Source organism: Amblyomma americanum, chromosome 8 (genome assembly GCF_052857255.1).
Source record: "Amblyomma americanum isolate KBUSLIRL-KWMA chromosome 8, ASM5285725v1, whole genome shotgun sequence".
In the NCBI taxonomy this organism is placed as follows: Eukaryota; Metazoa; Arthropoda; class Arachnida; order Ixodida; family Ixodidae; genus Amblyomma; species Amblyomma americanum.
The window spans coordinates 13,528,890-13,544,153 of NC_135504.1; the positions used below are offsets into that span (position 1 = coordinate 13,528,890).

At 44.4% G+C, this 15,264-nt stretch overlaps 1 protein-coding gene across 1 annotated transcript; it reads right to left on the bottom strand.

The window, feature by feature from the left end:
• Nucleotides 1-571: 571 nt before the first annotated feature.
• On the bottom strand, nt 572-14,577 carry Prp31 (pre-mRNA processing factor 31). The gene is made up of 13 exons (XM_077633869.1): nt 14,149-14,577; nt 12,809-12,866; nt 12,641-12,724; nt 11,898-11,995; nt 10,868-10,974; nt 10,686-10,737; nt 8,811-8,928; nt 7,455-7,612; nt 6,612-6,829; nt 5,223-5,295; nt 3,573-3,701; nt 2,511-2,606; nt 572-751 (listed from the first exon to the last, which is right to left on the bottom strand). The coding sequence occupies exons 1-13, from the start codon at nt 14,320-14,322 to the stop codon at nt 647-649; spliced, it is 1,470 nt and encodes a 489-aa protein (XP_077489995.1). The 5' UTR covers nt 14,323-14,577; the 3' UTR covers nt 572-646.
• Between the last annotated feature and the right edge of the window lie 687 nt (nt 14,578-15,264).

Genomic DNA, 15,264 nt, shown 5'->3' on the forward strand with positions numbered 1-15,264 from the left:
TGAAGTTATATCTGGCACTTGTGGAGTTTTTAACATAGGTTCAAGTTATCCGATATCTAGCACTTGGGCACTTGTGGAGTTTTTAACACTTTGGAGTTTTTAACATAGGTTCACGTTATCCGATATCTAGCACTTGGGCACTTGTGGAGTTTTTAACACAAGTTCAAGTTATCCGATTTCAGTTATCTGATATCTTGCACTTGGGCACGTGTGGAGCTAACATAAGTTTTAGTTGTCTGATATCTAGTACTTGGGCACCTGTCGAGTTTTTAACACAAGTTCAAGTTATCTGATATCTAGCTTTGGGCAGCTGTGGAGTGTTTAACATAAGTTCATGTTATCTGATATCTAGCACTTGGGCACCTGTGGAGTTTTTAACTTTAGTCTACTTAAAGGACAAGACGGCATACTTTGCTGCTGAATTTATGGGAGTCCAGTGCACATAAAGTTATAATATATTCTGTCTAACTCAGTCATCTTGCACTGCCAGAAGTGCATCAGCTATGCCCTCAACACTGCTGAAGCCTGTTCGTCTGTTAGGACAAATGCAACAACAGTAACTCCATGCAAGTGTTGGTCAAATGCACAGTGGCGTTTTATTAGCTGAGCATATGTACAGAATGATGCAGTATACTTTTGCCGCTGTTCAAGTTTTGGAAATCTTGAGGAAACCTGCAGTGTTGGAGAAATATTTTGCACCTCCGTCATTGGCCTTTGTCTCGGCTGCATGCGGGTTGACGATTTCCAGGCCCTGAAAGAGAATAGTGGTGGTCAGTGATAGTGGAAATACAGTAAAAGCTCGTTAATTCGAACTTACGGTTACTTCGAACTGACACCTGGGTCCCGGCACAGCCCTATGTATATCAATGGGGGAAAACTCCCGATAATTCAAACAAGGTGGCATTTGCTACGGTTAATTTGAACTAGGAGCAACTGGCTGACACTGCTCCTCATCGATAGAACTTGACCCATAGCGAGTAAAACACGCTCCAAATTTACCAGAGATGTAAAACAATGAAAAAAAAAACATCAACAAAAAACATCGAGTGCATGAGGTGCACAGAGCCCGCGTTCCAGTGCATGCCGTAGCAGGTTTTCGCTGCCGGAGCGCTCGCCCGCACCGCTGAAGCTTCGGCGCGAGCCGTTCCAGGGTTTCGTTGTGCCGCGGTCGCTGAGTTGCTATTACGTGGTGTAAACAGCGTAATATGGTGGTTCGGGAGGTGACGGCTTTTGTTCGTGCCGCGAGCTACGTGGACAGCAGCGTGGAGACGTTGGAGCCCTTGAGTGATGTCGATATAATTGAGGCTGCATGCTCCCAGCAGACGTTGCAGGGCTCACGTGTGGTGAACACAGCCGGCAGTGATGGGTCGGACGGCGGCGACGAGACTATGTCACCGCCAAGTGCACATGAAGTAGCGTCAGCGCTCGATCTTGCAGCACGCCACTTCTCTGTCAATGAGAACTCTGGTGTTGCGCAGGAGCTTTGGGCAAGCTGCAGATGATGCTGATGGAGTCTCAGCAGAAAAAAACGCAAGCAAATGCACTTCGCCGATTACAACCCTTCCCCGTAAATAAACATGTTCTGGAGCATAAATAGCATCATATACTCCAGCACTAAGGCTCGCAGCTCAAGCGAATGCATTCCAGTACTTGTTTCCGGAACATAACTGGCCGATCAATTTATTTCATTTGCCATTAGGACTGGATGAATTAAATTCTCAGAATACGCCCGCTACAAACGTGTAGTAGCGGCTAGCTCGCGATAACGAGTCTATATGTGACTGCTTCGGGTTCTGCCCACGCGGTGGGGCACTATGACCACTCATTCTAGCGCCGATTCGATAATTCGAACTTCGCTTAATTCGAACAATTTTCCGGTCCCCATCGAGTTCGAATTAACATTAACAAGCTTTTACTATTACTAGATTCAACCAAAATGAATGTGAAATGCAGCTTTTTAAAAAGGGGCTTCTGAAACACCTTCTGAGGAGAGTACATAAACTTGCTCAATCACTGCACCGTGTTGTCATGAACATGTGAGCCAAATAATACACGTCTAAACGTAGCAAAGAAGCCACATTCACGTGTGAAAGTTGGCGAGCACTTTCGGTGACTTTTTTAATGCTCGTGTGCTTTTCTGTTTCACGCTCTTGCTTATGCTGGTTAAGAGATGACTACTGGTTAGAATCTTTCAGAATCTCACTCTAGATACGTCAACGGACACCGCATTGCAAAAAATCCCGAACCAAATTATGTACTTCGTGACAAAAGATCCTAGGAATGCCTTGACCGAACGCATGGACGATGCTTGAATGAAATCGATGCAAAAAGCTGGACAAACTGCTGTACCATACTGACGTACACATCCAGCATTTGATATTTGACTTGCCAGCACCACAGACCATCCCCAGACTCATAAAATATAAAGCGTCATCGGCCTGTAGTGTCCATGTGGAGTTTAATGTGCACATGTGTAGCTTTGACCCTTGAGCACCACTACCATCACTCACCTGGAGTGGCGTGAAGGCGACACTTGAAGCTGTACCAGACACGTGCCTCCGGACTGTCGTGCTGCCACCATACACCTGCTGCCGCTGAAGGTTTTTCTGTAACCAAAAGGCAGCAGCACAGAGCAAACAAACCTGGTTGTAATTGCCATCTTGCATTTTAGATCAATGCACAGTATTAACACCTTTTATTAAAGTCTGGATATATCTTTTGTACAACATATTGCTTTATTTACAGACAGAAGGTCCCATGATGATTTCCCTCACCTATAAGACTTCTTCCTGTCTAAATCAACACGCCAACTTAAAGACAGAAGAAAAGCATTAAAAGAGTATAGACACTTAATTTTGGTGGCATGTTTTCTTCTCTATAATGATGCGGAAGACACTACTACGCATGAATCACTATGTAATAGTCGCCTCCACTGCCAAATAATTTATAATCGAACTTTTTCTGTCATGCTATTTCGGTTTCGGTTTCAACAACCGAACTATGGCTGTGATGTCAAAGAGTGCTTTAGTGTCACGTGAGGCATGGAAAAACGTCCATATCATTGCTGCTTTATCGTTTTAGTTTACTGCAGTGCTGATGCGAGCCTTCCTCAAGAGCCCGAATGACAACGACTAAGGAAGCAGCGATTATATATCAGTTTTTTAATGTCTCACGTGACTTGTAAGTACATGCTGACGTCACAGTCCTCTTTCGGCTGTTGAAACCGAAACTTAAACAGCACGAAAAAGATATGCGATTATAAATTATTTAGCGGTTGTAGGAGAATACCAGGTGGTAATCCATGTATAACAGAGCCTTAAGTCACGGTAGGCAGACCCTAGAGCTGCTGCTCTGAATAAACCTGTACAAATCAGCCACGGGCAGGCTGTTGCTCTGTCTTCGTATGTTTACAGCGTAGAGCAGGTTTGACTTCCATTACTTCCTTTCTACAGTATTGACAAGTCTACAATGACCAGCAGCAAACTAGACTTAACTGCCTCTGCACAAAACGGTAATGTGTAATACTAGCAGCACACTGACATTGCACAGAAAAACAACTCCGAGACTGTCACCTGCAGTGTCTTGGAGATGCGGACTTTGGTCTTCTCATCAACCTGAGCTGCCCTGATGCGACCAGTGCCAGCCTTGCCAATCTGTCCTGAGCTGAAGCCAAGGTCATCCTGGTATGCATCCTCCTCAATCTGTTGGCGAGAGAGAGAGAGAGAAAAGGACTGGAAAAGAGCTCACAGATAGTGTACACTGGACACTACAGCAATTCATTCAAATTGGGCATTCAGTGTCTTTGAAATATTGTTCTAGAAACTTATAACAAGCCAACAGTGGAGTACATGGTGCTGAAAAACATGGGAGAAAGTGAACAACATGAACCGTCATTTGTAAGTGCTTTTTGCAGGGTATTCCATCACTGACAATGAACCAACTAGCCTGACAAACATGCATGCACAGGGACTCTGGAACTTTTTTTTTTTTGAGAGAGGGGGCAAGTGTTCGAGTTTATTTATTTCACATTTTATTTACGTATTAAATTTTATCTCTTGCTTACATTTTTTTGTTTTGCGCTTTTCACAGGTGTATTGGTTAACGCATAGAAAACTTCAATTGAAATGGACAGCTTTATAAAGATTTGCGAACGACGAGCGATTGGCTGCATCCGAAAAATTTGTTTCAATTATCGGGGAAATTTGTTTCAATTCTGCTAATTGTGCTCACGAACATGGGTCAGAGAATCAACGACTTCTGCGGGAACATGACTGGTCTAGGTTACTGAAAAAAAAAAAAATGCTTAACGACTGGCTACGAAGCGAACCAGCTCAGCCCTACTGTGATATGCATTAAAGGGGCACTAAAGAGGAATCTGAACTCGTCTTTTTACCGCGGGAACTCAATCTACATGTTCCAAGCATTCTTAGAAACTTCGATTTACTGTCGTGTGCGGCCGATTTCCCTAATTTAAATCGGATTAAACGTTCTGGCTCCCGCCTTTTTTTTTAACTCAAAGCGGCAGGTAGGAGGAGTCAACCAAAGCGTGGAGTGCCTTTCAGCAGTCCAGTGGCGGCTTCTCTTCTGCTTTTATTTTTTTAGGGTTCTGTGAATGAATAGTTTCAGTTGCAGACAACATAGTTGCAAATTCGGCCCACGGAAACAAAAATACGCGTGGACTCTGTTTTACAAATCATTCCGCCGATGGCAGAGCGGCAAGCCGCGATGGGACTGGCTGAATGGCACTCCATGTTTTGGCTGACTCCTCCTACCTGCCACGTTGAGTTCAAAAGAAAGGCGGGAGCCGGGACGTTTAATCCGATTTATATTAGGAAATCAGCCGCGCAGGACAATAATTCAAAGTTTCTAATAATGCTCGGGACGCATAATTCGACTTCCCGCGGTAAATTGACGAGTTCAGATTCCCCTTTAGTGCACCTTTAATAATGTCCTCGATTTGAAGCATTTGGAGAAATGCTGGCAGGGGGGAGATGACATATCCTACCCCCGTTTTTTCTTTTTTTTTTCCGGGGTCCCTGGCCAAGCATTATTTTCATTACCTAACTTCCATAATCTCAGTATGAAGCAACTGAGTTGTAACCAGCCTGCTTAATCAGGATGAGCTGCTCAGTGTAACCCCACTTCTGCGTCCACATATAATTGGAAACAAGGTATTCTTGAAGGGCGAAATAAGACTTGAGTTAAAGGAAAAGTGTGCTCACCTCCCCAAAGGTCATTCGGTTTGCCTGCTTGCGTAACTCAGTCACTGCAAATCGTTCCTTCATCCGACGGACTCTGCAGCAATGATGGAAAAGAAACAAGGCTTGCTCCATTAGTATACACTGAAAACGCACAAGTAGGAAAATGTACCTCAGCCATGCCCCTTGCATTGTTGTGCTACTGCTGTGTCCAGTGCATCACAGACTTCTTGTGTTCAGTAGATGGTGATGTGCACTGGCCTGATACCTCGTATTGCTACATCTAGTGTAGTGCAGCAAAAATTGACTATCTGGCTCTGACTTTTGTCCAGCAGCAAAAGATGCAATTATCGCTGAGAAAATTTGATTTAAAACTCTTACCGCCAGTCAATTCTAAACGCGTGACGTCCTTGCCGAAAAGGATGGGTTTTCTGCCGTTTTGCAGTGAACTGCGGTGCAGTGCAGCGTTTGGGATCTTTGCCAAAAATTGGCGTTGACGCACGCTTTTCACTGCGGCACCCGTATTCCGTTTTCTGGTCTTTTCTAGCTTATATAACTCTGTTTTCGGTGAGTGTGCTCTCTTTGTGATTAGAAAGCAGTATTCTATCTACTATACAGGCCAGCTCCTATTTATCCTCAGTGTCCCTTTAAGAGTTGCTGGCGAAAGAAACTGGAAGACTGAATGTTTTAGACAATTATCTACTCCAATGAGGCAATAAACCATCCTTTATCAAAGCTTCCATTTCCTTGCCTCTCGTCTTGCTGGATTTTACAAGGACAGCATATAAGGCTATCGTGATTTTCGGACAATCACTAGCGTCATGGTGCATAGCTTCTGTGTTCCTGATTAACAAAGTGCATGTGAATGCACTCTCCTTTTGTGAAAAGCGGCCAGTAAGCTTTGTTTTTGTTACACTGTCTTCACACCTTTTCGCAACTAAGAGGAAGCCACAAATGCAAGACCACTTCTATGCTAGAGAAATAGCTTACGGTTTCGCTACATAATGCACAATCTGCTTTTCAGGAACTTAAGCTGCCCTGGTGTCCTCTTAAATGGACAGCACTAATGACTTCATTTGCAAAATTCTCCGTCAAAATGCTTCAGAAAATGCCACGATTGGACATAAATTTAGTAGGAAGTGACCTAATAATGGCATCAATGTTGTGTAATAATGTCATGGTGCATCTGACGCAGCTGACACAGCCACTGTTAGCTGGCTGCTACCAGGTGCAAGGCTGCTTACCACAACGTCACGACACAAGGTGGATACCCCTGGTTGGATGGCCTCTTTTGATGGGCATTGGTTGCCTCCTTCTTGAGTTGTGTCCAACACTAATAGACAGCACATGCTTTCAACAGGGAGAGACAGAGGAAGCAGAGAAACAGTGGAGATGGAGAGAAAGAGATAGTACCTCCGTCCTCCCCTCTTCTTGCGGTTCTGGTCGATGGGCGGGGGCAGGGGCTTGACCTGCTTGACGGGCGGGGGCTCCTGGAGCTTGTCCAGCTTGCGCTCCACCTCCTCCCGGAGCGAGGCACCCACCGTGCCATCGGGGGCCTCGTGGAAGCTGTCAACACGGGCCGCCAGCACACACTTGGCTGCCACCAGGCGGGAGGCCTTGCGCCTCAGGTCCTGGTGCAGGCAGGGAGAGGGCGCAAAAAGGCAGGCGGAAGAAGTCAAAACACTGTTTCAGTCTCACAGACCCACCCAAACTGAAAGCAAGGCTCTTTTTTCATTTCATTTCTTGAACCCTCAGGGCCAAAGGCATTAAAGAGGGGAGTGGTTACAAAACAAAAATACACAAATAGATACAATGCATATTACAGAACAAGTATTATCATCCTCCTGTTATACAATGTTAGCTAGTGCAGAACGAAAATGCTGGTTATCAATTATGTCGACGATATCTGCGGGAAGGCGGTTCCATTCACGTGATGTAGGAAGCAAGAAAGACTGAAATGCCGTTTTAGTGTTACATGTTTCTGACGATGATCAATGCGATTTGACACGTATCTGAGGGACGAAATGAGAGAATCTTGGAAAAGAAAAAATAAACAGCCAGGATGAATGCACAATTCGTGCAAAAACAGGGCAGAGGCTAGAATGCAATGACCAGCTGGCAGCCCCATACCATCAGTGCAAGATTAATTCAGCAGTTTTGTACACCACCTTCTCAAGCTTGTGTATTCAAACAGCCAACAATACCACTGCACTACAGCAGGCCTGGTGAAGCACTGGTGACAGCTTGAGCACTCACAGCGGGTGTGTTCTGGACAATGTCGGTGTAGTAGACGAAACCTGTGTGCGGCATGACGGCTGTGGAAGAGAAGCCAGACAGGGTGCGCTTCTGGGAGCCCAGCACAAGCACATTGCAGGCGGGCATCTTGGAGAGGTTGGTCAGCCCACCAGCAACACCTGGTGGGTGGAGACAGAACACCCATGTAAATGCAAAGATGACAACACACAGCCTATAACACGACGCAAGACATGACAGATTTCAGTCTCCGTTATGATGCAACTTTTTTTTTTTTTAAATGCAGACTGAGCTTGTTGGCTAAACATCTCGTCACGACCATAATACATGGGCAAAGGGGCAGTGGTAGAAAACTGCAGATTATACCACCAGGAAATATAAGCATTTTCACAATTTGGCTCCACTGAAACATAATCACAGCAGCTGAGAAAATAACCACAACCCTATGCACAGTGGCAGCACACCATAGCTGTCAGACTCAACGTTTTGTGTCTGAACGTAACAAGAAGCCAAATTGGGGAAGCGTTCTTCAAAGTTATTTGCCATCTGTTACCTACAAAAACTGCTCTAGTTTATGAAAAACAAAAAAGAAATGCCACACTTTCCTAGTGCGAAAAAGTGCTTGTCTCTTAGGGTTTCAGGCCCACCTGGTTGACACCGTATTCGATGGAAGAGAAATGTAATAGTTTTCAGTTACAACATACTAAGTCAACAGTTATGCTGTTCAACTCAATTTATCCATTTTATTTATTTATACGTACTGCAGCCCTTGTTGGGGCTATTTCAGGAGTGGGGTTAAAAATTCCTACAAAAACGCAATAAAGAATAAAGCTCCTAATACAGTTGTTGCTGTAAAAACAATATATACATTACGTTTTGATTTATCGGTCAGTGTCATCGCAAGAAATTTGAGCACAGCTGGTGCACTTTACAATTCACTGATAATTCAGCACATTGATAACCGTTGGGCTTTCCTTCTTAGTCATACTAGCTTGATTCGACTGAAGAACTGATGCACAAACTTGCAATCATTAGCATTACAACTCAACTAATATTAGTATCAATAAACAGGGAACTGTACAACCATAACTGAAGTATTACAATTAAAATCTGATTAAACAACTATGAAGTTACATCTAGAAAACACAGTGACCATGTGTTTAGACAGCACAGATAAAAGGCCAAAAATGAAGGCGGATATAATAGAATGAAGAGCTGGAAGCCAAGCTCTCTGTGATGAAAATGAATGCTTTCTAGTGCTCAACAGCTCATTCCTGACTAACGTGTGGGGTGGCTGATGAAATTCCGCTAACTTCAGCCAAAGCGAAAATTTAGCAGAGGCCTGAAATCCCGGCTCACCCATCAACTTGGCTGCCACCGACGCCCCGACAATCTGGGAAAGGTTGGGTGCGATGAAGGACATTCGTGACTCAACGTACGAGTAGATCTCCTGCTTGAAGTCATTCAGCTCGAGGGCCTGCAATGTTTTCACTCTTGGCTTGGAGGACTCATGAAAAGCAAATAAGCACCCGCCCCCACTTTCCCAATATGCACACTGCATAGTGGGGAAGTTCCGAATCAATCAAAATTTCACCTACTGCTGCACAGACACCACTCTAGATCTTTAAAGGGACTATGCAACGAATAAAAAGTCACTTGTAAATGTTTTCAATGCTTAGAAATGATGCTGAGAAGCATTCACACCAAGTATGAGTCTTCAGAACTGAGCCGGCAATTTATTATGAACTTTTAAAAACCGCGTTTTTTAAAATTCGCAGGCCGATTGGTGTGCTCGTAGTGACCGATTTTGGAACTAAAATCGTGGTACAAAGACGTCACACTACCATGACGTCGCCAAGCCACCACACGCTCTCATTCGCTGGAGCCACAGCATCCACGACATCACGGGCACACTTCCGGTAGCCGTGAAAATCGTCTGCTCGTGCCGCCGCGCGACCCTCTCGGGCAAGCACGAGCCAGGGCATTGCCTTCGCGCATATGGTTTCAATTTTCTTCTGCCGCCTCCTTCTGTCGGGAGTTCCGGAGCCACTCGCACGGCTCTTCGTGTGCACGCATAGGGCTCGATGCCCATCGCGGCCGTAAGAGCGAGCAGTCGCACCTCGAGGTCCGGGTTTATTACTGCTAATTACCACAGATGACAAGCAAAGAAACCCGACGCGCGCCGCAATCCAGGAAAGCGAAGAGACCGGAGAGATGCCGCCGACGCTGCTGCTGGGGGGCTAGGAGCGACAACCGGAAGTTGCAAAATAAACGTCAGGGGATGACGTATTCATGGGCGGGGCCCAGTCCCAGAGCTGTTTTCTTTATTTTTTTCTGGTGCTCCTTGTGTACGAGTTGAGGGGGGAGAGGAGGAGCGTAATTTTTAATCGTCTATATCTTCGCTGTTGTTGATGCTAGCTCAAAAATTCTTGCACTGGGGTGACGAGTGATCGAATGCTTATCTCTCATCTGCTTTACGTAATCTCAATTAATTTATTGCATAGTCCCTTTAAGATTGCCTATATGTAGTGCCTGTTGTGACAGCTTTCGCTCAGATGTTTTGCTTCGTGATACAATGAGGCAATCACGAATGAGATGTGACAGCGACTACAGTCAATTTCTGATAATTAAAACTCAAAGGGAACTGAAAATGTGTTTGTATTACGAGGAGTTAAAATTAAGGTCATTGTTTTCCATACACTAAATTTTTCAGAAGACCAAAGCGTTAAGTTGAAATAAATTGTAGCTTTGAGTTGAGCAAGTTAAATTTACGAGTCTACCCTCTAGTTACTGTTGAACTCATGCCACAGTGCAAAATGCAGTTCTATATGTTGACGCCTTCTTGAAGCATGCTTGCCAATCAACTAAGAATGCAGATCTCCTAACCAAGTGTACTAATTCGCACCTTCTCGATGTATCTCAAAAGTGTTCCTTGTGAAAACAAGCTGTGTGTGTGAGGTACTTTCACAAAAGTCAATGCACAAGTTATGACAGTTCCGAGTTCTCAATACAAATTAACTAGGTGTTTCCTGCCATTGTGATTAACACCATGCATGACACTTTTTGCTGCACTAGTAATTATCTTGCCATCTGCCTCTGGCAGTCATAACCATTTGTGTTTTATTCCTTGGTATGACTTTAACTTACCCCTTCTTTGCAAGACAAGAGAACAGACAAGAAAAAACTGAAAGGTCACAGCATGTGACTATGTGATCTCAAACCAAGAGTACTCACCATGTCACATGCTTCAAAGATGGTTGCCAGCTCTTCCTGAGTAAGTAGCTGCCTGCAAATGCGAGGATGAAAGGCACGCTGTTTGCATCTCTCCATATACTCTACGTCCCTTGCCACTGTATCCTTCTCCCACACAAGATGTGCCAGATGCGATACCCCACCAAGTCCAAGGCAGTTCTTACCCCTGAGTCGTTGAAGCTGTCACACTGACGACCATGATGGTGGCAGATGTCAGGAAACTCTGCAGCGTTTCATTGTTCTTGGCATTCTCCAGGCTGTTCCCCAGTTCCTGCGGAATGCAAGCATTCGTTATGTTTTGTCAACACTGCAAGAAACATGACAGTGAAAAGCCGAAACATCTCACAGGCATGATCACGATGATTTGCAGTACCGTGCCATGCACAATTTTGTACTTAGAAAATTACCAGCTCTTAATGCGCGGCAAGTGGGTTTCATCGCAAAGTGAGAAAAAGGTGCAGAGAACTCGAGAAGAGGAGCCTGAAGCCACGCTCCTGTGTCAAGGTGAAACCTACTTTTCTGCGTGTGTTAAGGTCAGGTTTAATTATGTCTCATGTTTCCTCTAAGTACGGTACATACTGTACATGCACATGACCAATGAATAAGCATTCAATAAAGTGCCTTGTCTCTGTCACGGCCCTGACAAATAGACGGGCTTTCTCTTTAGAATGCAGTCAATGACGCCAGCCTCTGAACTGTACATGTCATCTTTAACTTATGAACAACACAAGGTTTATGATCACACGTAACTTTCCTTCTCCTTGCTTCTCACAATTTCACAGGCATTCATCATCAACAAACCATGCAACAGACCTTGTGATCGCACCACAGTTGTGCGCAGTGACCAAACTGCTTTTCCTCTGAGGACGTCAAAATGAAACTGTTCCCACTCTAATTACATGACGCAAGCGAGCCTTCATCATCTGGAGACCCAGCAGTGTAATGCTGAAGAGAGCTTGCAAAGCTTTATCGTGTCCACTTTTAAAAATTGGCACCTTGTAGACTTCAAATGAAAGGCGTCCTTAATGACACCATGCTATTACAGGCTGGTACCTTTTAACTACTGCTAGATTCACTCAAGAGGGCTGTTGTGTAAAACTGTGTGCTTCTGGGCATAGAACGTTTGATTTTTCTGTCCACATGGCAAAAAAGAAAAATTGCTTTTGAGCCTATGAAAAGAGTACGATTACATACCTTAACTGTCGAAACATAATCTAAGGCTCCAGGGACGAGTGATTCAAGCTCCGGAAAACGCTTCTGGTAGTTGTCTCTGGTGAACTTGTGAATAATGTCTGAAATAAAACATTCATGAAAATATTTATGATGTCAAAGACATTGCAACAGAGAAGTTTTAAATGTCAAAGACACAGTTTCATTGAGTCTAAGGGTGAACAGTTAAAAAACTACATAGGCACACATATACCTACATGAATACGTGAGTTTTAGTGGACAGAATCACGGACAAAAAAATAGCACCAATAGACGAATACAACTGACAGGACACAGACGTTATGTAACATGCCAAATGCATGAAAACCATACAGATAAAACAAAAGTGGAATCGAAGGCAGTGAGAATGTGTGGGATAGACCAACCAACAGTTGTATAGATGTTAAACGTAAACAAATGGCAGCCTTTACAGTAAAGAGGTGGCATATGAGCCCCTATCAACAGGGAGGTAGAAAGGATAGGGAGACCTTGAATTCCTTATGTTGCCTACTGAACACGGATGCAACTGTGGTGAGCTTACAAAATGAGAAAGGTGAAGCTAACAGATTGCGAACTATGTGGTGCACACTAAATATTGAATACATGACATGGGAATCTGCAGGCCATCAGCAACTTTCAATCAATAAAATGAAGCTACAATTATGTTGTTATCAGGTGAGTTGTCAATCTAAAAAATTCTCTGGCAATGTCCCATGGAATGCACTTACTTATTTCATTGTCAATCTCAACAGCAAGGTTGTTGGCTTCGACGATGAGTTGGTATTCTGGATCTGCTTCAACGGGCCCCGTTACTGAATGAAATGAAGTGCGTATGTAAATGTTAAGGCAACTAAAGAAGAAAAAAAAGTTTTAATGTGCAGCAAAACTGTACTCACCTTCTTCCTTACGAGTCTGCAGCACCTTTGCCTTTATTTCATTCATGACATGTGCCAGCTGCCAAAGAAAACAAGTCATTAGTACCTACAAGTAACACTGTAAACAGGCTGTCAGACATTTTGTTATAGTGCTAGGCTTCCCTCCAAAACATGTCCGCTCTCACTGTTCGGTTACTTTTCAAATATCACACCTGAAGATTCTTGAAAACTATGATGTAAGGCTATAATCATAGTTTAGCATGTACCAGTGGTGCCAGAAGACAACAGTACGCAGTTTTGTGGTGAAATTGTTATCACGCACAATGTTTTGTAGTTCTATATGTACACTTTCGATGGAGGCGAAATTCTAGACGCCCGTGTACTGTGTGATGTCAGTGCATGTTAATGAACTCCAGGTGGTCAAAACTTCCGGAGTCTTTCACTTGGGCATCCCTCATAGCCTCAGTCGCTTTGGGACGTTAAACCCCCATAAACCAAACCAAAACCAAACTTTAGCCCTGTTTGACCGCTTCAGGACCACGCCTTGCACCCACAAATTACACCATCAAATGTCCGACACTCGAGCAGAAGTAATCAGTCACCGTGTTCATTTACTGTTAAAGTGACTGGTATCCACCCTTCAATGTAAATCGACGTAATAGAGAGTTATATTGAGTTTTATGGCGCGAAAGCGATTAAGTCTATGATGCGCCAAATTCGATGTAATAAGTGCCTCTCTATTCAGATGACTTATTTTACCAATGAAGTTTATTATGCATGCATTTTTTTTCCTTTGCATTTCATACTTAGGCGCACTTGTTTGACGTTCTCGACATTCATTAACAGTGCATACGAGAATACACTAAGAGTGCATAATGGCAGAATCTCGGAGCATTATGTCAGAATACCAACGCGCCGCTGCGGTGGCTCAGTGGTTATGTCACTCGGCTGCTAGCCCGGAAGACGCGGGTTCGATCCCGGCCGCTGCGGTCGAATTTCGATGAAAGCGAAATTTGAGGCCCGTGTACTCTACGATGTAAGTGCACGCTAAAGAACTCCAGGTGGCCGAAATTTCCGGACCCCTTCACTACGGCGTCCCTCATAGCCTGAACCGCTTTGGGACGTCATACCCCCATAAACCAAACCGAACCAAACCAAACCTAACAACGCGAAGTCCCAAGCGCGTCTGTTACTAGCGCAGCAGAGACGCAACGCAGGCCGAAAATTTTCCAAGAACTGGTTCGGCGCTTTCAGTGTCTCGGTCAAGCTTCGTTGCACCTTTGGGCAAAGAAAACGCATGCAATTCGACATCTCTGCTACATATTCGATACATTGTATGCCCGGCATGTGACTTCCCTCACCTCTTCGGAGTCTCGTAGTTTGGCGATCGCCCGAACCGACTTGACCTTCGTGTCGATTTCTAGCGGGATGACATCTTCGACCTCCTGAATGTGTGTGTCTTGCTGGTAGAGCTGGTCCTCTTCGAGGTCTCCCGCATCTTCTAAATCGGCGAGCAACTCGTCGGCTAGAGACATCTTGACTCAAAGAGCCCGGCGGCCCCGGTGGCCGACTGGAAACCGAACGTAAATAGTACCAGTCCGCGGGTAAAGGGCGAGGTGTTCAAACTGGGCGGCGATAAATGACACAAGGAGGTTTTGCAGAGCAGTTCACGCAATTACACCTCACGCAGAGCGTCCAGCAAGGTAAAAGTTTGACACAAGAGAAGCTAACTACTCAAACCCAAACGTAGCGATAACGAAAGGAAGGATGGATCATGGACACGGATAGACTTGGATTTTGATAGATAATGGGTGGATGAATAGATGAATGAACAAGTGGACAGATGATAATGACTTCATCTTTTGTACCAAACGACAGCATGCGTCATCTAGCCTATGCTTCCCGCCTTGTTAATTGATTTTTTTCCCTTTTCCTTCTATTTCGCTCTTAAAATGTCTAGTTTGACAATTTTTATCCTCACCAAATTTATTATTTTCTTGATCTATTTCACTAATCTTCAAAATTTTATCACGGTGATGATCATGGTGGTGGTGATGATGATGACGATAAATGAAGGCTCGTGACAGCGCCCTTTTTGAAATGGGGTAGTGGCGTTGTGAAAATTAATGAACGAAAAACGTTTACTGAGTTGAGCAAAGCCGCCTCTGTCAACTGGGTGGAGCCCCTAGTCCAGAGACCTTACAGAGGCTGCAACAGCTTTCGCCCGGCCTGCCAGGCATCGCTGGCCTTACAAGTTTGAGCAGGACAAAGCCTGCTCCAACGGCTCTGCGGTAATGTTTAAAAAATTTTAAACCTCAACAAAACTCGGTTTTGATATTTACCGTACGTTTAAATATAAATTTAGAAAATATCTGCATGCAGCAAACTGAACTTCTACGATTCTGACAAAACTAACGACGGGCCTACCAGGGCTTTATAAAAGACCAGGGCTTTTAAACCTCTGCGTGCTATATAGC

Bases quoted from the DNA above. Each gene is read 5' to 3' on its own strand.
- Prp31 (XM_077633869.1), bottom strand. From the start codon at position 14,322: ATGTCTCTAGCCGACGAGTTGCTCGCCGATTTAGAAGATGCGGGAGAC. The intron at 12,867-14,148 runs GTGAGGGAAGTC...TTTCTTTGGCAG, and splicing joins AACTACGAGACTCCGAAGAG to CTGGCACATGTCATGAATGA. The intron at 11,996-12,640 runs GTAAGTGCATTC...GTTTTATTTCAG, and splicing joins TGAGATTGACAATGAAATAA to ACATTATTCACAAGTTCACC.